At 43.2% G+C, this 21,072-nt stretch overlaps 1 protein-coding gene across 6 annotated transcripts in view; it reads left to right on the top strand.

Moving 5' to 3' along the window:
* Positions 1-21,072, top strand: part of wipi1 (WD repeat domain, phosphoinositide interacting 1) — an 84,399-nt gene that overhangs the window by 21,354 nt on the left and 41,973 nt on the right. For all 6 annotated transcript variants that reach the window (XM_068058275.1, XM_068058277.1, XM_068058274.1 and 3 more), the window contains 4 exons: positions 14,839-15,008; positions 16,614-16,710; positions 18,863-18,960; positions 19,949-20,041. In XM_068058275.1, coding sequence (XP_067914376.1) covers positions 14,839-15,008; positions 16,614-16,710; positions 18,863-18,960; positions 19,949-20,041 — 458 coding nt within the window. The remainder of the gene's footprint in view (positions 1-14,838; positions 15,009-16,613; positions 16,711-18,862; positions 18,961-19,948; positions 20,042-21,072) is intronic.

Here is a 21,072-nt window from a genome sequence, read left to right as displayed (position 1 = left end):
GAAGAGACTTAGTAGTTGGCAGGAAAAAAGACAGAGGCGCAAGGGGAGAGCCAACTGTGCAACAGCCCCAACAAACAAATTTCTCTGCAGCACCTGTGGAAGAGCCTGTCACTCCAGAATTGGCCTTTATAGCCACTCCAGGCGCTGCTTCACAAACCACTGACCACCTCCAGGCGCGTATCCATTGTCTCTCGAGATAAGGAGGCCCAAAAGAAGAGTAAGAGGATCACTAAGGAGAGAGTAGGACCTGTAAAAGACCAGAAAGGTAACCTCTGTGTAGAAGCGGAAGATATTGATCTGGTTCTTAATGAATACTTTGCATTTTCACAAAAGAGAGGGACGATGCAGATATTGTAGTTAAGGAGGAAGAGTGTGAAGTATTGGATGTGATAAACAGGAAGAGAGGAAGTATTAATGGGATTAGTATTCTTGAAAGTTGATATATCACCAGGGCCAGATGAAATGTATCCTAGGCTGTTAAAAGAAGCCAGAGAGGAAGGAGCATAGGGTCCGACCATCATTTTCCAGTCCTCACTGATACAGGTGTGGTGCCGTAGGATTAGACAATTGCTAACCTCTGTTTAAAAAGGGAGCGAAGGATAGATCGAGTAATTACAGGCCAGTCAGTCTAACCACAGTAGTGGGAAAATTATTGGAATCTATTCTGAGACAGGATAAACTGTCACTTAGAAAGGCACAGGTTAATCAAAGATAGTCAGCATGGATTTGTTAAGGGAAGATCTTGTTTGACCAACTTGATTGAATTTTTTGAAGAAGTAACAAGTAAGATAGATGAAGGTAGTGCAGTTGATGTGGTCTACATGGATTTTACCAAGGCTTTTGACAATGTCCCACATGGCAGACTGGTTTTAAAAAAAGCAGGCCTTTAGCTTTAGGCTGCAGGAAGATATTGATGGTCTGGTCAGACGGGCAGAAAAGTGGCAAATGGAATTCAACTTCGAGAAGTTGAGGTGATGCATTTGGGAGGTCAAACAAGGCAAAGGAATAAACGATTAATGGGAAAATACTGAGGTGTAGAGGAAGTCAGGGACCTTGGAGTGAATGTCCACAGATCCCTGAAGGTAGCAGGACAGGTCAATAAGGTGGTTAAGAAGGCATATGGAATCCTTTCCTTTATTAGTTGAGGTACAGAATATAACAGCAGGGAGATTATGCTGGAACTGTATAACTCATTGGTTAGGCTACAACTTGAGTATTGTGTGCAGTTCTGGTCACCTCATTACAGAAAGGATGTAATTGCACTAGAGAGGGTACAGAGGAGATTTATGAGGATGTTGCCAGCACTGGAAAAATGCAGCTACGAGGAAAGTTTGGATAGGCTGGGGTTGTTCTCCTTGGAACGGAGAATGCTGAGGGGAGATCTGATTGAAATGTACAAAATTTTGAGGGGCCTCTATAGAGTGGAGGTGAAGGGTCTATTCAGCTTAGCAGAGAGGTCAGTGATGAGGGGGCATAGATTTAAAGTGATTGGTAGAAAATTGGAGGGCACATGAGGAATAACGTTTTTACCTAGAGGGTGGTGATGGTCTGGAAGTCACTGCCTGAAAGGATAATTGAGGCAGAGATCCTCAACTCTTTCAAAAGGAGTCTGGATATGCACCTCAAGTGCCATAATCTGCAGGGCTACGGACCAAATGCTGGAAGGTGGGATTAGAATAGGTGGATCGTTTTTCGGCCGGTGCAGACACAATGGGCCAAGTGGCCTCTTTCTGTGCCTTAAACTTTCTATGATTCTTTCAATGGTCATGTGCTCTGCTGCCTGAATTACCAGCTTACTGCCTGCAGTAACATTCTTGGAAGCTTATTTTTTAGTACAACCTCTTTATAATTGGTTTTGGGGAGGTGGTTTTGTGTGCTTTCTGTGGTATAAATAGTGATTACAGGCTTACAGTGAATCTAAAGAATGTTAATCTAGTTATTAAACAACATGGGAGGTATCAATGTGTTGGACTGCATTTATAAACCAGCATGTTGTGGCTTGAAGAGCCAAGGCGATGGGGGGTTTGTAACCTTGAATCCTGATGTGCCATATTGCTCAATGTCAAATTACTGTCAGCAGGAGGCTCAGGAGCCTGTTGCCCTTCTTGTACACTGGAGGTCATCAAGAAAGAGGTGCTGAAAAGCACATCAAAAATTGGATTAAATTAAAATATTATATCATTGCTTTTACAGGACTTACCAATAGCTGTATTTGATAGTGGTTATGTTACTGGACTAGCAATTCTGAGTCTGAACTACTGATCCAGAGACATGAGTTCAGATTCCACCATGACAGCTGGGGAATTTAAATTCAGTTAATTAAAAAAATCTGGAATGAAAGGCTAGTATCAATAATGGTGACTATGAAACTACTGGATTGTTGTAGAAAACCATTTGGTTCACTAATGTCCTTTAGAGAAGGAAATCTACTATCCTTACCTACTTTAGCCTATATGTGACTCCAGGCCCACAACAATGTGTTTGACTCATAATTGTCCTCTGAAATGGCCTAGCAAGCCATTCAGTTGTATCAAACTGCTATGGAAAGGTCTAAGAAGAATAAAATTGGATGGACCACACAGCATTGACCCAGGCACCGAAGAACAAGACAAAGGCACACTCCGCTTAGTCAACGCTGCAAAGTCCTGCTCTCTAACATGAGGGAACTTGTGTCAAAATTAAAAGAACTGTCAAGCAATAGCCTGACGTAGTCATATTCATAGAATCATACCTTTCCACCAATGGCGCAGACTTCTGCATCACCATCCCTGTATATTTTCTGATCCACCGACAGGACAGACCCACCAGGGGTAACAGCACTATAGTATGTGGGAGGGAGGGAGTGGTCCTGGGAGTCCTCAACCTTGACGCTGGACCCCATTAGGTCAAACACGGGCAAGGAAACTCCTGCTGATTACCACCTACTGCCCTCCCTCAGCTGATTAATCAGTACCGTTCCAAGTTGGGCACCACTTGGAAGAACCGCTGAAGGTAGCAAGGGCAGAAAATATTCTCTGGCTGAAGGACTTGAATGTCCATCATCTAGACTGGCTTGTTAGCACCACTATTGCCTGTGTTCGTCGAGTCCTGAAGGACATATCTGCCATGTTGGGTCTGTGGCAGGTGGTGAGCAAAATGAAACAACACGAGGTAAAAACCGACTTGATGCATCAGTCCATGACAGTATTGGTAGCAGTCCTTGTGGACATGAAGTTCTGTCTTCACACTCAGGATACCTTCCATCATGTTGTGTGGCACTACCTCCATGCTAAATGGGATAGACTTGGAACAGATCTCAAGCTCAAAACTGGGCATCCATGAGGCAGCACTGATAGAACTGAATGGCTTGCTAGGCCATTTCCGAGGACAATTAAGAATCAACCACATTGCTGTGGGCCATTAGCAGCAGCAGAATTATATCCAACCACAATCTGTAAACTCATAGTTGGCGTAATCCTTGCTTTACCATTACCATCAAGCTAGGGGACCAATCCTGACTCAATGAGGAGTGTAGATGATCATGCCAGGAGCAGCACCAGGAATACCTAAAAATAAGGCGCCAAGCTGGTGAAGCTACAGCACAGGTCGACATGCATGCTAAACAGCAGAAGCAGCATTTTATTGATAGAGCTAAGCAATCCTACAACCATTGGATCTGATCTAATGTCCTGCCACATCCAGTCATAAATGCTGGTTGACAATTAAAAAATGGGAGGCTTCATGAACATCCCACCCTCAATGATGGTGGAGCCCAGCACGTGAGTGCAAATGACAAGGCTGAAGCATTTGCAACCAGCTTTCGCCGGTCATCTCGGTCGCTTCCTAAGAGCCCCATCGTCAGAGATGCCAGACTTCAGCCAATTATCTTAGGAGCAAGAAATGGCTGAGCACACTGGATACTGTGGGCCCTGACAACATCCCAGCAGTAGTATTGAAGACTTGCGCTCCAGAACTAACCACGCCTCTCGCCAAGCTGTTCCAGTGTAGCTACAACACTGGCATCTGCTCGGTAAAGTGGAAAACTGCCCAGGTATGTCCTGTCCACAAAAAGCAGGATAAATCCAATCTGACCAATTACTGTCCCATCAGTCTGCTGAATCATCAGCAAAGCAATGGAGGGCATTGTCACCTGTGCTATTAAGCGTCATCTACTCACCAATAACTTGCTCACTGATGCTTAGTTTGGGATCTGCCTGGACCACTCGGCTCCAGACCTCATTACAGCCTTGGTCCAGACATGGATAAAAGAGCTGAATTCCAGAGGTGAGGCAAGAGTGACTGCCATTGTCATTAAGACAGCATTTGACTGAATGTGGCATAAAGGAACCTTAGTAAAATTTTAAATCTATGGAATGGGGTTGGGGGAGATGGGGTTTGGTAGTGGGGTTGGTGGGAAACTCTCCACTGAGTGGAGCCATACCTGGCACGAAGGAAGATGGCAGTGGTTGTTGGAGGTCAATCATCTCAGTCCCAGGACATCACTGCAGGAGTTCCTCAGGGTAGCGTCCCTAGCATTGGTAGGGTGTTGAACGAATACTTCACATCTGTCTTCACCCAAGAGAATGAGGATGTAGATATGGAACTTAGAGAGAGAGACTGTGAGGTTCTTGAGCAAATTGTCATAGGGAGTGACAAGGTATTGGAGGTTTTGGAAGGCTTAAAAGTGGACAAATCTCCAGGTCTGGACAATTTGTGTCCCAGGATGCTGTGGGAGGCGAGGGTGGAGATTGCAAGGGCTCTGACCCTAATTTTTAATTCCTCTCTGGCCACGGGGGAGGTGCCAGAGGACTGGAGAACAGCTAATGTGGTCCCACTATTTAAGAAAGGTTGTAGAGATAAGCCAGGGAACTACAGACCAGTGAGTCTCACGTCAGTGGTAGGGAAACTATTGGAGAAAATTCTGAAGGAGAGAATCTATCTCCACTTGGAGAGGCAAAATTTGATTAGGAATAGTCAGCATAGCTTTGTCAGAGGGAGGTCATGCCTAACAAATTTGATTGAATTTTTTGAGCATGTGACCAGGTGTGTAGATGAGGGTAGTGCAGTTGATGTAGTTTACATGGATTTCAGCAAAGCCTTTGACAAGGTCCCACATGGGAGACTTATCAAGAAAGCAAATGCACATGGGATACAAGGTAACTTGATAAGGTGGATTCAAAATTGGCTTAGTTGTAGGAGACAGAGAGTGATGACAGACGGCTGTTTTGGTGACTGGAAGCCAGTGTCCAGCGTACCACAGGGATCTGTGCTGGGTCTCCTATTGTTTGTCATTTATATAAACGACATAGATGACTATGTGGGGGGGTAGGATCAGTAAGTTCGCGGATGACACAAAGATTGGCCGAGTGGTTAACAGTGAGGTGGAGTGTCTTGGGTTACAGGAAGATATAGACGGGATGGTCAAATGGGCAGAAAGGTGGCAGATGGAATTTAACGCTGAAAAGTGAGAGGTGATACACTTTGGAAGGAGTAATGTGACACGGAAGTATTCAATGAATGGCCTGACACTGGGAAGTTCCATGGAACAAAGGGACCTTGGCGTGTTTGTCCATAGATCTCTGAAGGCAGAAGGGCAGGTTAATAGGGTGGTGAAAAAGACATATGGGACATTGCCTTTATCAATCGAGGCATAGATTACAAAAGCAGGGAGGTCATGTTGGAGTTGTACAGAACTTTGGTAAGGCCACAGCTGGAGTACTGTGTGCAATTCTGGTCGCCACATTATAGGAAGGATGTGATTGCATTGGAGGGGGTGCAGAGGCGATTCACCAGGATGTTGCCTGGGATGGAACATTTACGGTATGAAGAGAGGTTGGATAGGCTTGGGTTATTTTCACTGGAGCAGAGAAGACTGAGGGGTGACCTGATCGAGGTGTACAAGATTATGAGGGGCATGGACAGGGTGGATAGGGAGCAGCTGTTCCCCTTAGTTGAAGGGTCAGTTACGAGGGGTCAGAAGTTTAAGGTGAGGGGCAGGAGTTTTAAGGGGGATTTGAGAAAGAACTTTTTTACCCAGAGGGTGGTGACGGTCTGGAATGCCCTGCCTGGGAGGGTGGTAGAGGCGGGTTGCCTTACATCCTTTAAAAAGTACCTGGATGAGCACTTGGCACGTCATAACATTCAAAACTATGGGCCAAGTGCTGGCAAATGGGATTAGGTAGACAGGTCAGGTGTTTTAATGCATCGGTGCCGACTCGATGTGCCAAAGGGCCTCTTCTGCACTGTATTATTCTGTGATTCTGTAGTGTCCTTGGCCCAACCATCTTCAGCTGCTTCATCAATGACCTTGCCTCCACCATGAGGTCAGAAGTGGGGATATTTGTACCAGTGTTCCGTTCATTTCACAACTCCTCAGATAGTGAAGCAGTCTGTTCCTGCATACAGTGAGACTTGGACAAATTCAGGCTTGGGCTGATAAGGGGAAGTAACATGCATGAAGTGCTGTAACCTGCAAGGCTACGGACCAGGTGCTGGAAGGTTGGATTAGGTTGGGCGATGAGTTTATTCGACTGGCGCAGATACGATGGGCTGAATGGCCTCCTTCTGTGCCGTAATTTTTCTATGGTTCTATGCCACACAAGTCCCTGGAAATGACCATCTCCAACAAGAGAGAATCTAACCATTGCTCTTTGCGTTTCAATGGGATTGCCTGTTATTGCTGAACCTCTCCCACCCCCCATCACCCCCATCAACATCCTGCAGGTTCCCATTGACCAGGAACTTAACTAAACCAGCCATATAAAAACTGAGGCTACAAGAGCAGGCTTGATATTCTGTGGCAGGTAACACACTTCCTGTCTCCCCAAAGCCTGTCCTCCATCTACAAGGCACAAGTCAGGATTATGATGGAATATTCCCCACTTGCCTGGATGCAACAACACTCAAGAAGCTCAACGCTATCCAGGATGAAGCAGCTTGACTTGATTGTCACCCTATCCGCCACCTTAAACATTCACTCCCTCTACCACCAGCGCACAGTAGCAGCAGTGTGTACCATCTACACAATGCATTGCAGCAAATTGCCAATGCTACTTTGACAGCACCTTCCAATCCACAATCTCTACCACCTAGAAAGACGAGGACAGCCGATGCATGGGAACATCACCACCTGCAAGTTCCCCTCCCAAGTCGTGCACCAACCACGCTTGGAACTATATCACCACTCTTTCATCATTGCCAGGTCAAAACCCTAGAACTCCCTACCTACCAGTACCGTGGAAGTACTTAGAGCACTTGGACTGCAGCAGTTCGAGAAGGCAGCTCACCACGATCTTCTCAAGGACTATAAGGGATGGGCAATAAATGCTGGCCTAGCCAGCGATGGGAACATCGCATGGAAGAATGAAAAGAAAAACACTTATTCGCTATTTATAAATAGCCACTTTGACGAGGTACTGGAGAGTTCCAGCAGCCTATGAAGCCGTAGTCTAACCATGCTTTCAGGAGACAAGAAGGGATAAAAAGCAGCTATGAATACAACTTGGATGTATTAGAGGAGGGAGCAGGGTGTATAGTCTATGTTGCTTCTTATTTGCAGTTGTGTTAAAAAGAATAAATATTGTAAGGTTCCGAAGAAGGGTCACTGACCCGAAACGTTAACTCTGCTTCTCTTTCCACAGATGCTGCCAGACCTGCTGAGTGAATCCAGCATTTCTTGTTTTTGTTTCAGATTTCCAGCATCCGCAGTATTTTGCTTTTATATTATTATTGTAAGGTGCAGCACTGGGTGTCAACAGCCTTCTCCATGAAATGACAGTATGATTGGGTCTGCAGCCCTTTATGTGCTGAGTTAGAGGTCTCTCACTGGCATGGGGAAGAGTCAAGTAGAGACCTGGCACTTCTACACTGGGAGGGAGAAAACTATCAGAGTCAACACTGGGCTCGCTTTTTGCTCCTAGTCATCCTTTCCTTCCTATTTAAAATGATTTAAAAACATAAAATGTAGGGTGGAACTTTCCATGGCCCTGTACCATGGGTGGGGCCTTCCATTCACTGGCCAACTTACCAGAAAATCTGTAGTAAAAGGAATAGTAATAATTGTAGGAGTATAGCCTGGGGTTTTCTGTAGCTACATGGTCTCAGTTCCATTAGGTGATGCACCTACTAACTGGGAAATCCTCTGTTATCTACTGACTTTTTTTAAAGTTCCTGTTTTTTGTAGTTGAACGATATGTGACTGTACAAATGATTTCAATAAAGCATGATCAATTTTGTCAAATGGACGATATTGACTATTTATTACTTGATTGAGTAAGTTTACAAAGTTTAATTGTTATCAGAATGTAACTTTTTAATCACTTATTAACTGTGCTGTAGTGTTTTAGTTGTTGCAAGTTACCCTCCTGGTAACTTAAGTTCAAAGATTTTATATGATTATATGTCATCCTTAGGGACTGACTTGTGTTGGAACTTGATCCTACAGGGTGCTGGAAGCCCACAGTACCCAATGTTTTGCAGATGTCGGAACCTAAACCGTGAGGTCTTGGAACTCTGGGGACCAGGAAGGGCCAAAGTCAGGCAAATTGCCTGTGGATGGGCTGCAATTTGGGTGGAACTCGTACCCACTGGGATTCGAACCTGTCTAAAGAATGACCCAAATTCCATTGGGGGCAGAGCTGGTGTGTCTTTTACCAAACTCCTCCCACTGCCCCCACCCATGCATGTGGACAGCTTTGGGAATATATCATGGGGCATTCCCTGGCGACCCCAGGAATCTTGCCCATTGCTACCTCCAGTTGAGAGCTGCGATGGGTTCTACAGTGAACCTACCAAAGGCCACAAGGACTGAGATCTGGAAACCGCTAGTCTATGTGACTTAGTAACACAACTGGCAGTACCTTTGGTCTTGTTTATTTTCTATATTTCTGGACCTTCCGCTGGTATCAATTTCCCTCGATGTGACCACGGATATTAAGACTCTCAAAGTCTTAGAACTCTGGTGTAGAAAATATAACCATTCTTGAAGAACAAAAACCTAAATCTGCTAGAGGCTTATCAGAAGTTTTTCTTAATTCTAGTTGAAAGCAGTTAAATCCAGATCCATTCTTGACATTTGTCTTCTCTTGTATCTGCCCTTTCCTCAATATTTCCTCCAAATCTTCTACCTTCCCCTGTACTGCATTTTGCAATAGTCATTTCATGTTTGTCTAGTTATCACATTCATTGTATATCTCTACTTTTATCATTTTTACTTTCCCACTTTTTCTTAAGTGCTTGGATTCCAAGTCCAGAATTTTACACACCCCAGGTGGGGGGTGGGATGGCAGGGGTGCTGTGTCCATTGCTTATGTGCCTCCACTGGTATTTGTGGCCCTTAATTGGCTAGTATTTTACCAGCAGTGGTGGGCACTTTGTCACCTGGGGAGTCCACCCTGTATACCTGGAGGCCTCCTGTGATGCTGGGGTGGGGAACCTCCTCCTGATCAGGTACCCTATCCCCAAGGAGTGCTGCCCTCCCCCCTGCAGCGGCATGGGCCTCCCCGCTGGAACCACCCCGCTTCCTTGCAAGTGAGTCCTCCTCGCAGGGCCTGGTTGATTGACTCCAGTAAACCCCAACCCCACTTACCTTTTTTCTCCAGCCTCCATGTTGGTTGGGTCTGGGGCTTGCTGCAGCCCCAACAGTGGCCACTGCTCCCGGTGGTGCTACCGGGATGGGAGAACTGCTCATCCTCTGGCCAGCCGCTCTTGGTGGCGGGACATCCTGCCTCAGAGGAGCAGAAGCCATGACTGATAGTTAAATACAGTTGTGGCTTCCTGGCCAACGGAGGGGGTGGGGAGCTTGTCCCCGGCTTTCCAGCTGCTGGGCGTGTCCACCGCTTCCTTGTAAAATCCTGCCCCGAATCTCTAGTAACGTCACTTCCCTGGATGATTACTTTTCCCTGCCATCTGTCTTCCATCCCCCATCAGTTCTTCGTGTTTTCAGCAGCCTGTAGCAGGCCATTAATAGTTTTCGTGAGTCTGTGTAAATTTGGTGGGGGGGGGGGAGGGGCGGGAATCCATGATAAAATTATTTAACTGTTGGTGGCTTTGAGGTACTTGCTACTTGAGAAATCATCTCTATGTACAACTAATGTCTTGTATCAACCCTGGAGATAGCATCAGGCTTTTTTGTGTGAATGTTGCAAATGCTAACACAAAATGAGCTGCTTTTGCTTGTATGCAGTCCTGAGCAAAATATCTATCTATAATATAGTAAAAATCTAACAACCATGTGCACTTCTTGTCAGCCTTCCTTCATTATAAATTCTGATATTGTTGGAATCTGCCTATGTAAATCTGTCAGACTATAATTACAGTCTGCCTTAGAGGAGGAGCACCATTACTGGCAGGAGGTTTCATTAGTGTGAAAAGTTTACATGGGCACAGTCCATTACAGTTGTGGATATAGCAGTTTATATGGGATATAAAAATGAAAGAATGTATGACTTTAAATTTGTCTAACTGCATTTAACCACACTTCACCTTGATCTTGATATATTATATGCAACCCCATGAGAGAGTGACGAATAATATATATTTAAAAATCTTATGTCTGTACACACTTACTGTCAACTTTGTCCATTATGGATTCCTATGTCCACATGTACAATGGAACTGCTGTGTAAACTTGTCTTGCTGTAATCACACAACTCCTGTCACTGGAGGCACTGGATGTAGGAGTTTATAATTTGAAATATAAAAACAAAGACAGAATATATTACTTTAAAGTTATGCGCGGATTCATACTGGCAAGCTGCACTGATGGCATCGCGATCACTCTGTGCATGATTTGCGTTGTCAGAAGACACTTTGTACTTTAAAATGGGGACTGAAATACCTCCATGTGTCTTGAACCTCATTTCCCCTGAACAGTACACTTGGTCTTGACTGCCTGTGTGTAAAAACACAAGAAATTAACTATATATTCAAATAAATTCAGACACTGATGGGACAAGCTAAGCTTGCAAAAGATTAGGTTGGTATTACAATAAAGGAAAAGAGTTTCGTCTGAGAAGCTACATTAACAGACTGAGACGTCAACAAATTATTCCCTTTTTTTTTAACTTCATCTTATTTTAAATATAGATTTTACAAAAGTATCACCAATATTCATGAAATATCACAAAGCCAAGAGCGAATCAGGAATTTATTTTTTAAATCCCTAATTACTGGATCAATTACAGAAATTGAGTTTGAGAGTGTAGAAAGTTTCAGAAGAGGGCACCACACCCAGCTGCACAGCTCCTGCCCAGATCACTCTGTGTTTAAAATGTGGTTGCATTTAAAAATATCTAACAGGAGCTTGGGACCGAGTGCAGCAGCTTCCTGCCACATTTACAGTCAGTCATAATAAGGGTTTGTCAGCTCCAACATTCAGCCTTGACCCATGGGCCACTGAGTTCAGACCAAGCCTGGGTTCCGGCACTCAGTCCTTGATCTGACCCAGCCCCAGCACTTGTCCTCACGTCATCCCCAGAATTCGAAAGCTGCCTAGGCCTCAGCGTAGTGCAGTACGAGAAAAACCATGGCAAAGGTGAATGTGTGCCCATTAAAGACAGATACAGGTGAGACAATAATGGCCGTAAGGCATTGGCAGATAAAGTCTGGCTCGGGTATAAAATTAAAACAGCCAACCCGAACCTGATCTGAGCCCGAGTCCTTTTTTTAAATGCTCAACCCGAAAATAACAAACATATTTTCAAAACAGAAAAAGATCATAGACTAAAACAAAAACAATACAAAACAAAAATGTACAGTCCAGCCCGACCTGACCTGAGCCCGAATACGAGACGCCGAATACAGACCTGACCCGACCCGACCCGAACCCGACACGTAGTCTGGTTAGGTCGGGTAGCCAGGCTTTAATGGCAGACTTGTTAAATGGGTACTTTTGTCATAAGATGAGATAAATCTCTGGAACATGATGGTTTTCATCTAAAAGTATTGAACAAAATAGGCAAGGAAATTACAAATGCATTAATCATAAAATTTCCATGGCTCTAACTTCAGGAATAATGCCTTTTGATTAGAAAATTGCATATGACATTCCATTGTTTTGGAAGGGAGGGAACAAGAAACTAGTTTAATCTCAATTGTGGGAAGTTACTGTAACCATTCATCATGGACAGTGTTACTGAGCACTTGGACAAATATGAACTGATCAAAGGGATTTATGAAGGAAAGGTTATGTCTGACTAATCTGAGTTTTTTTGAGGTGGTCACTAGCATGGTGGACAGGGGAGTCTATATGCATGTTGTCTATGTGGACTTCCAAAATGCATTTGTTCAAATTCCGCACAAGAGATTATTAGCAAAAAATGAAAATGCGCAGAATTGGAGGTAACCTTGGAGGTAGGAGACCGAGAGTAGGGGAAAAGGGAATATTCTGATTGGTGTGATGTTACAGATGGTGTTCCCTGGGGATCTGTATTGGGGCGTCAGCTTTTCACCGTATTTATAAGTGTCTTGAATGAAGGAGTTGTATAACTGAGTTTGCAGATGACGCTAAATTAGGAACAGCCATCTGCTGCTATGCATATAGCATACACGTAGCACGGAGTTCTACTTTTTTTCCCCAATAATGAATGGTTTGTCCCAGAGGCAGCTCTATTATCTAAATAAAAACAGAAAATGCTGGAAAAACACTGCAGGTCAGGCAGCATCTGTGGAGAGAGAAAGAGTTAATGTTTTAGTTATGTGATCTGACATCAGAATGTTGTGGGTTCTGATGAAAGGTCATAGACCTGAAATGTTAACTCTGTTTCTGTCTCCACAGATGCTGCCTGTCCTGCTGAGTGTTTCCAGAATTTTCTGTTTTTCTTTCAGATCTCCAGTATCCACACTAATTTGCTTTTGTGTCTGTAATCTAAATTTAAAATTACCAGCCCCATAATTGGTTCTCACCATGGCAATGTTCTACAATTTGACAACAGTATGATGAATGGTGATTGAAAATAGAAGGAAAACAAAGATCATAACAAAATATCTCCAGTTAACTTTTTTTTATGTTCTTGGGAGGTGAGCATCGCTGGCGAGGCCAGCATTTATTGCCTATCCCTAAGTGCCCTTGGAAAGGTGGCGATGAGCTGCTTTCTTGATCTGCTACAGTCCATGTGGTGTAGGTACTCCCACAGTGCTGTTAGAGAGGGGGAGTTCAAGTTTTTTGACCCAGCGACAGTGAAGAAATGGCGATATTTCCAAGTCAGGATGCTGTCTGGCTTGGAGGGGAACTTGCAGGTGGTGGTGTTCCCACACACCTGCTGCCCTAGGAGGTAGAGGACGCAGGTTTGGAAGGTGCTGTCGAAGAAGGCTTGCTGAGTTGCTGCAGAGCATCATGTAGATGGTTCACACTGCTGCCACTGCGCACCAACGGTGGAGGGATCGAATGTTTAATGGGGTGTCAATCAAACTGGCTTCTTTGTCCTCAATGGTGTCGAGCTTCCTGAGTATTGTTGGAGCAGCACTCATCCAGCCAAGTGGAGAGCATTTCATAACACTCTTAACTTGTCCCTTGTAGATGGTGGACAGACTTTGGGGAGTCAAGTGGTGAGTTACTCACTGTAGGATTCCCTGCCTCTGACTTGCTCTTGTAGTATTTATATGGCTGGTCTAATTATGTTTCTGGTCAATGATAATCCCTAAGATATTGATGGTGCGAGATTCATCGATGGTAATACAGATGAACGTCAAGAATTCGGGTTAGCGTTAGATTCGCTGTTGTTGGAGATGGTAATTTTCTGACACTTCTGTGGTGCAAATGCTACTTGCGATGTATCACCCCAAGTCTGAATGTTGTCCAGGTCTTGCTGCATGTGGGCACACACTGCTTCAGTAACTGAGGAGTTGTGAATGGTACTGAAAGTTGTGCAATCATCTGCGGACATCCCCACTTCTGATCTTACGATGAAGGAGCTGAAGATGGCTGGGCCTAGGACAGTGCCCAGAGGGACTCCTGCAGCGATGTCCTGGGGTTGAGATGGTTGGCCGCCAACAACCGCAACCATCAATCAATTATCAGTTTACTGGAAAATAATAGAACTGGCTTATTATTTTTATACTCTTGAAAATCTGTTCTGTATGTTCATGTACATAAAGTTATGCAGAACAAATAAAGGTATTTCACCTAATTAGCATCCAGCCCCCTCAGATGCAGTACAATGAAAACTTTGTTGAGAGGTCAAATGCTTGCCTCTAAAACTGAAGATTGTGGGTTCAAGTCCTTCTCCAGGATTTGAGTGCATAATTTAGGCTGACATTTTAGTGCAGTACTGAGTGAGCACTGGACTGTTGGAGTTGCTATCTTATGTCATTCCAATGATATGCTAAACTAAGTTCTGCTAACTCAGGTAGGCATAAAATACATCATGACACTATTAGAAGAGAAGGGGAGATTGCCTGGTGTCCTAATCAATATTTAACTATCAACCAAATTCGCCAAAATAAATTACCTGGTTGCTTATCTCATTGCTGTTTGTGAGACCGTGCTTTGCATAAATTGGATGCTACATTTGTCTAGATAGCAACAGTAACTACACTCAGAATAATTAATTTGTTGTGAAACACATTGGAACATCCTGAAAGGGATGTGAAAGGTACTATATAAATGCAAATTGTGTTCCTTTCCTTACCTTGTTAGTTTTTTTTCCCCCTCCCTGACGTAGGGATGTTAGATGCCAGCATATACTCTGTAGATTGAATCTGGAACCCTCTTCATTTGCATGGCTCAGCTCTTCACTGTCTTAACCCAATGAACCAATGGGGCAGTCTTCATTCCAACATAGTTAATAGCTAAATTTCCCATTCATGTCACGCTCTTGTTTTGTTCTTCTTTCTTCCCCACCCCACTTTCTCCCCATGCAGCAGACACGCCCGATGTGTACATTGTGGAACGGCTGTTTTCCAGCAGCCTGGTGATCATTGTCAGCCTCTCAACACCACAGAGGATGAACGTTTATCATTTCAAGAAAGGGACTGAGATTTGCAACTACAGCTATTCCAACACCATCCTCACCGTTAGGCTCAACAGACAGGTAAGAGGGGTCATAGCTCCTCAGGCGGTGATAAGCTCCTGACTTTAGCCAGGCCATCTACTCCCTGTAAGCAATATGAAATATTAGAGAATGAGAAAATAGGGACCACAATCGAGTAATACCCAGAATATACTTTATAACTTTCAGCCTGCAGGTCAGAAGCACCCAATATTTAGTGGCTGCCTTTCTTTCTCAATCTTAAGATTGTTTTGCATAGGTAACAATTTTTAGTGGCCAAACAAAATGCTGAGAAATAAAATGAGGCTTTTGTATAATTTACTACCAGTTTTGGGAGAGTATTGATCAATTCCAATTGTGTTTTCCCATACACCTGGCACTGTCTCCCAATAATCAGAGTTCTTATTTCTAACTTCAGTCAATGGCAAGGGAGCCTCATGCTCGCCCTTGCCTTTAAACATAAAAGCACCTGCTGATAAATCTTAAAAATTCAAAAGCCAAAACAATGGTGTACTATCAGAGCCACAAGTTTTAAATATAGTGCAATAGACTGTAACTACCATTAGTATAAGTATACCATTGCAAGAAGACCATCACTGTGACTTCTGACATGCATTACTGAGAACTATTCTCAGTGGTAACATTTTCGCCTCCAGGACTTGAGCACACCATCTTGGCTGACACTCCACTGCAGTACAGCTTCACTGTCAGAGGTGCCATTTTCAGATGTGACGTCAAGTTTAGGCCCTGTCTCCCCTCTCGGGTGCATGGAAAGGTGTATTTGACAAAGAGCAGGGGAGGGCTTCCGTCTCTTGACAAACTTTTATCTTATTGCTGTTTGTGGAATCTTGTGTGTAAATTGGGTGGGGCATTTCCCGACATTACAACTGTCACCACACTTAAAAAGTAGTTAATTGGCTGAGAAACACTTTGGGCCTTCCTGAGATTGTGTAAAGCACTATATAAATGCAAGTTCTTTCTTTCTCGTTTTTCATTCTCCCCACCCCCAGTTGTTAGCAGCACTTCATTGGTGTGTAAACCTTGAGCAGTCTCTGCACTCCAGATTACAGCAGCAGACTTCCTTTATGCTGTAAGAGCAGCCACACACTGCAGGTATATGCTAGTGGTACAAATGATGCTGTTGCCCATTTGCTCCTTTGTGATTCAGGGTCACTTTACTGTTTTAGAGTCAAGTGTGACTGGCAGTCGCCACTCCTCAATGTAGCAATGTTTTCCAGCTAAATGATTTAGATTACATTGAGATTTAATTCAAAATATGTTGGCCAGCCTAATCAGAATTGAGGGAAGACTAGCTGCTTTATTGTATCTGATTATGTGCTTTATGTTATCCTGAAAATCTCAGAAATTTTTATAGCTTTACATAGAAATTACAGCACGGAAAACAAATAAACAGGCTGTTTAGCCCAATGAGTATCTTGTATTGGGATTGAATATATAGGCGTGTGCAAAGAGCTGCACGCCAGCAGAATGCCATGTAAAATTTCAGAGATGATGGTTGGTCACTCTGCTCTAAAGTACAATCTAGAAAACACTACTTTTTCAGTTTTTACAGGTATGCCACTAATCAAGACCAATAATTATCTCAACACTCAGATTATGATACTTAGCTCTCTTTTTCCACTACAGAGGCTGATAGTTTGTTTAGAGGAAGCCATTTACATTCATAACATCAAGGATTTGAAGTTACTGAAAACCATTCAAGATATACCACCAAACCGGACAGGTGAGTGAAAACCTACCTAATAAGACAGTAGCTAAATATCTGGACTCAAAATTCCGGAAGGTTCCTTTGTGTCACTACAGCCTTGCTGTGGCATAATAGCATGAAAACGTAAGATAATATTACACAGAATTGCATGGAATATACAGCACAGAAACGGGCCATTCAGTCCATCCTGTTGTTTATGCTGCATACAAGCTACCTCCCACCCTTCTGCATCTAACCCCATCAACATCTCCTCCTATTCCTCTCCCCTTAAATGGATCTATGCTATTCACCTCAACAATTGCATGTGGCAGCGAGTTCCACATTCTAACCATTCTCTGGATAAAGCAGTTTCCCTTTGACCCCTGAATCCACATGTTTTGACCTTAGTCATGTATGTAAGAATAATTGACACAATCAATTTGACAGTCTTCTCTTGGCTGTTTTTTGAATGGTAGTCACAACTACTTTTCCAATTTTATTTATTCCAATGAAGAGAGGTAGAAATCTGTATTTAAAAAAAAATGCTTCCACTTTTGGTATTATTTTCAACAGAAGAAGTAACATGTAACAACTTCCTAGACATAGCTTTGACGAAGGCAAAAAATGCTGTGATATATTTAAAACAAAGTAGTTTCCAACAGCCACAGTTGTGCTCAATTCAACGCATGCATCCATCAATGGAACAGTAATGGCTTTGTGCACTATTATAATTAGACTTGAGCTGTTGTCTGGCAATATGGCTGGCATCTTGTGTTGCTGCTTGTAACCTAAAAATAGATGTGCAAGGTGAAGAGAGGAGAATTTTGAAGCACAAATGATCAGACTAATGTTTATTCCAAATACAGTATTTCTGATATCTGAAGCAGGGCAGCCAAGGCCCAAATTATTCTTCTGGAGCTGTCCTGCTTTTTTTGACCACACAAAATGAATTTTAATGCCTACCCTTTTGGGCTTCTTTCCTCTTGCCTGCCAGCTTCTGCTGAGCAGAGTGGCCACGGCACATGCCCCTACAATATCTGTTCTGTCAGAATCTAGAACTTTCCTCTCTGTATCCAAGTCTGGCAGCCATTTTCTGTTTGGGAAATCTTTTTTGTGAGTGAAGTGGCAGAAGGGAGAAGGTGGGGGTAGAAGCAGATACTTGTAATAATACATGCACAGAAACGAAGGAACAGAAGTGGATTCTCAGCCACAGAAAGGGACAAAGTTGTCAAAAGAGAAAGAAGCCCAAGGAAGAGAGAGCGAGAGAGAAAAAGGCAGGCTCAAAAAGTGAGAACAAATGAGAAAGGTAAAGTATGTGCAAACACATACAGGTTCCCTAATGAACTGGAGTGTTCAGCTTGTTCCTATTGTCATAATAGTTTGAATGACCACCTTCTGCAGTGAAATGTCTATATTTTGTTGCCTTAGTTAGCGTAAATATGAAACAGAAGTTTAATTTCAGCCACAGCATTGGAGCAACTCTGAGGAAATTCCTGACCATAATCTAGGCTGACACTTCACCATGTGAACGCTGCATTGCTGACAGTGCTTTCAGGTGAGTTGTTAAACAGGCCTAATCTGCCTACTCGGGTGGATGTAGAAGATCCCATGGCACTATTTGAAGATGAGCAGTGGTGTTCTCCTGGTGTTCTGGCCAACAGTTATTCCTCAACTAATACTACCAAAACAGATTGACTAGATGTTTCTCCCGTTGCTGCTTGGGGAACCTTGCTATGCAGAAATTAGCTGCCATGTTTGGCTACAGCACATCATTGATTATGCTTCAGAAGTTATTTATTGGCTGCGAAGCAATTTGGTGACATCCCAAGGATCTGAACAGTGCTACGTTGCAAGTTCTTTCTTTTTATTTACACTCTCACGCCACTCTCATGATAAGGCTGATTGTTCCACACCTCACTCTGCTAAAACTGATCACCTATTATATCCTTTTCCATGATGCATTTGATGCTGTGTAATTATGCCTTCACTATTGCACCGTAATTTCAAATCGTCTGCCCTCTCCCACTAGTACAGTTCAGGAGCTATTCATGCACCATTGATTTAATTTTGTTATATTCACACTTTATTCAGTGCACTCTGTGATTGCATGAAGAACGGTGAGGCAGCATCACCAATGCAATATCACATGCTGAGCATTCTAACATCCTGTTTTGTCTGTTCTTCCCAGGTCTCTGTGCACTTTCCATCAATCATTCCAACTCATACTTGGCATATCCTGGCAATGCCACAATAGGGGAAATAGTGATTTATGATGCAAATAACTTGGTGAGTCTGTGCTTAAGTGGGAAACAGTGATGGTTTTCCATTCATATTAGTGTTGTAACTTAACTGAGCATTCTAAACCTTGTAGAGAGTGAGAGAAAGAGAATCCCTTTAGTTGGCGTGATAAGATGGTTTAAGTGTTGACTTCTCCATTGCGACCATGTTCCACCACCAGTGAACATGGTCTAGACTTTGGTGAGATGGGTCTGATGCTTCTTCCTGACTGTTGAGGTGTGACAGAGATGTCAAGGAGTGTTCCATATAAAGTCCTGGCAGAGTGAGATAATGAAAACTTTATCCATTGAATGTAGCCTAGTTCCAGTGATTTTTAAGGTATGGATTGAAATTCAAGCCTTCTGATTGACCATCCACTCCTGTGACACCAGAGCTACTAATCTTCTGAACTACTCTCTTTCTGGAATTATTAATGAAATGAAGTCAGCTGTGGCTCTGTGGGTAGCACTGTCATCTAAGTCAGAATGTTGTGGGTTCAAGCTGCACTCCAGAGATTTGAGCACGTAATTTATGTTGACAATTCAATTCATTAAACTGAAGCCTTACCCTACCCTCTTAGGTGGATGTAAAAAAAAAAAAATTGAATGATTTGAAGAAGAGCAGGGAAATTCCAACATTCATCCCTTAAACACCATTACTATATTACTGTAGCAGATTACCTGGCCATTTATCTCATTTACCATTTGTGAAACAAATTGGCTTCCACACTTTCATACATTACAATGGTGATTACATCTAAAAGTAATTAATTGCTTTGGGACATCCTGAGGTCCCAAAAGGTGCTGTATAAAGGCACAATTTTTGTTTACTGAAAACTTATTGCATCCAATCTGAATTATTAACTTCACTTAATAAATACTCTGTTAAACACACATGTCCATCCCAAGCCATCTTATTTTAAAAAGCTGTCATTTGTGGCTTTTTGATGTGATTTTTTTTGTATGTCAGCTTTTTAACGCTCATTTTCTCCCATCAGCAAAGTGTTTCCGTAATTCCTGCACATGATGGTCCACTTGCTGCACTGACCTTCAACTTCACGGGTTCAAAACTGGCAAGTGCCTCAGAAAAGGTATTATAGAATTACAGAATGGTTACAGCAGAGAAAGAGGCCATTCGGCCTGTCATGTTTGTGCCAACTATCTGCAACTGGCCCTTCTCAAGAAGTATTTTTTACTGTAGATTGCTCCTTGTCCTGTTCCATAGCCAACTGAAACCTTATATACTGTGACCATTGTTCCCTAAATGTTCCCTTACTGATACTTGATCAAATTGCTCTGCCTCATTGCCCAGAACCAGATCCAGCAATGCCTCCTTTGTCATTGGGTGGTAAACATACTGATCAAGAAGGTTCTCCTGAGCACAATTCAGAAACTCTTTCACCTCTCTGCCCTTTACACTATTACTATCCCAGTCTGTAATGGAATAATTAAAGTCCCCCATTATAACTACTGTATAGTTTTTGCACCTCTCCATAATTTCCCTGCATATTTGCTCCTCTCTATCATTCCCACTAGGCAGTGGCCCATAGAATACACCCAGTAGTGTACGGTACCTCAATCTTTTAGCTCTAGTCAAATAGATTCTATCCTTGACACTTCTAGGGCATGCTTTCTCTCAGCACTGTAATAGTCTCCTTAATCAATATGGTCACCCCTCTTCCTTTCTTTCCTTCCCTTCCCTATCTTTCCTGAACACCTTGTATCCCGGAATATTTAGTACCCAGTCCTGTCCTTTTGTTGAGCCAGGTCTCAGTTATCACCACAACATCATATTCCCAATTGGCTATCTGCACCTGCAACTCACCAACTATATTTACCATGCATTGTACCTTTACCTGCATGCACAGTAAACCTAATTTAAATCTTATTGCATTCCCTCTTAATTTGACCCCACCTAATGCCTTACTGTTTCTTACTGTAGTGCTGTTTGTCTCTTTTCCAATCCTTTGTATACCTTGTTTCTCCTTTCTAATGCTCATGGTTCCCATCCCAATGCCAAGTTAATTTAAACCCTCCCCAGCAGCACTAGCAAACTGCCCTGGCAACACATTGGTCCTGGCTCTGTAGAGGTACAACCCATCTACCCTACACAGGTCCCACC

This window comes from Heterodontus francisci, chromosome 26 (genome assembly GCF_036365525.1).
Source record: "Heterodontus francisci isolate sHetFra1 chromosome 26, sHetFra1.hap1, whole genome shotgun sequence".
In the NCBI taxonomy this organism is placed as follows: domain Eukaryota; kingdom Metazoa; phylum Chordata; class Chondrichthyes; order Heterodontiformes; family Heterodontidae; genus Heterodontus; species Heterodontus francisci.
The sequence above is the reverse complement of the archived record's forward strand: the minus strand, read 5'-3'. Positions and strand labels throughout refer to the sequence as shown.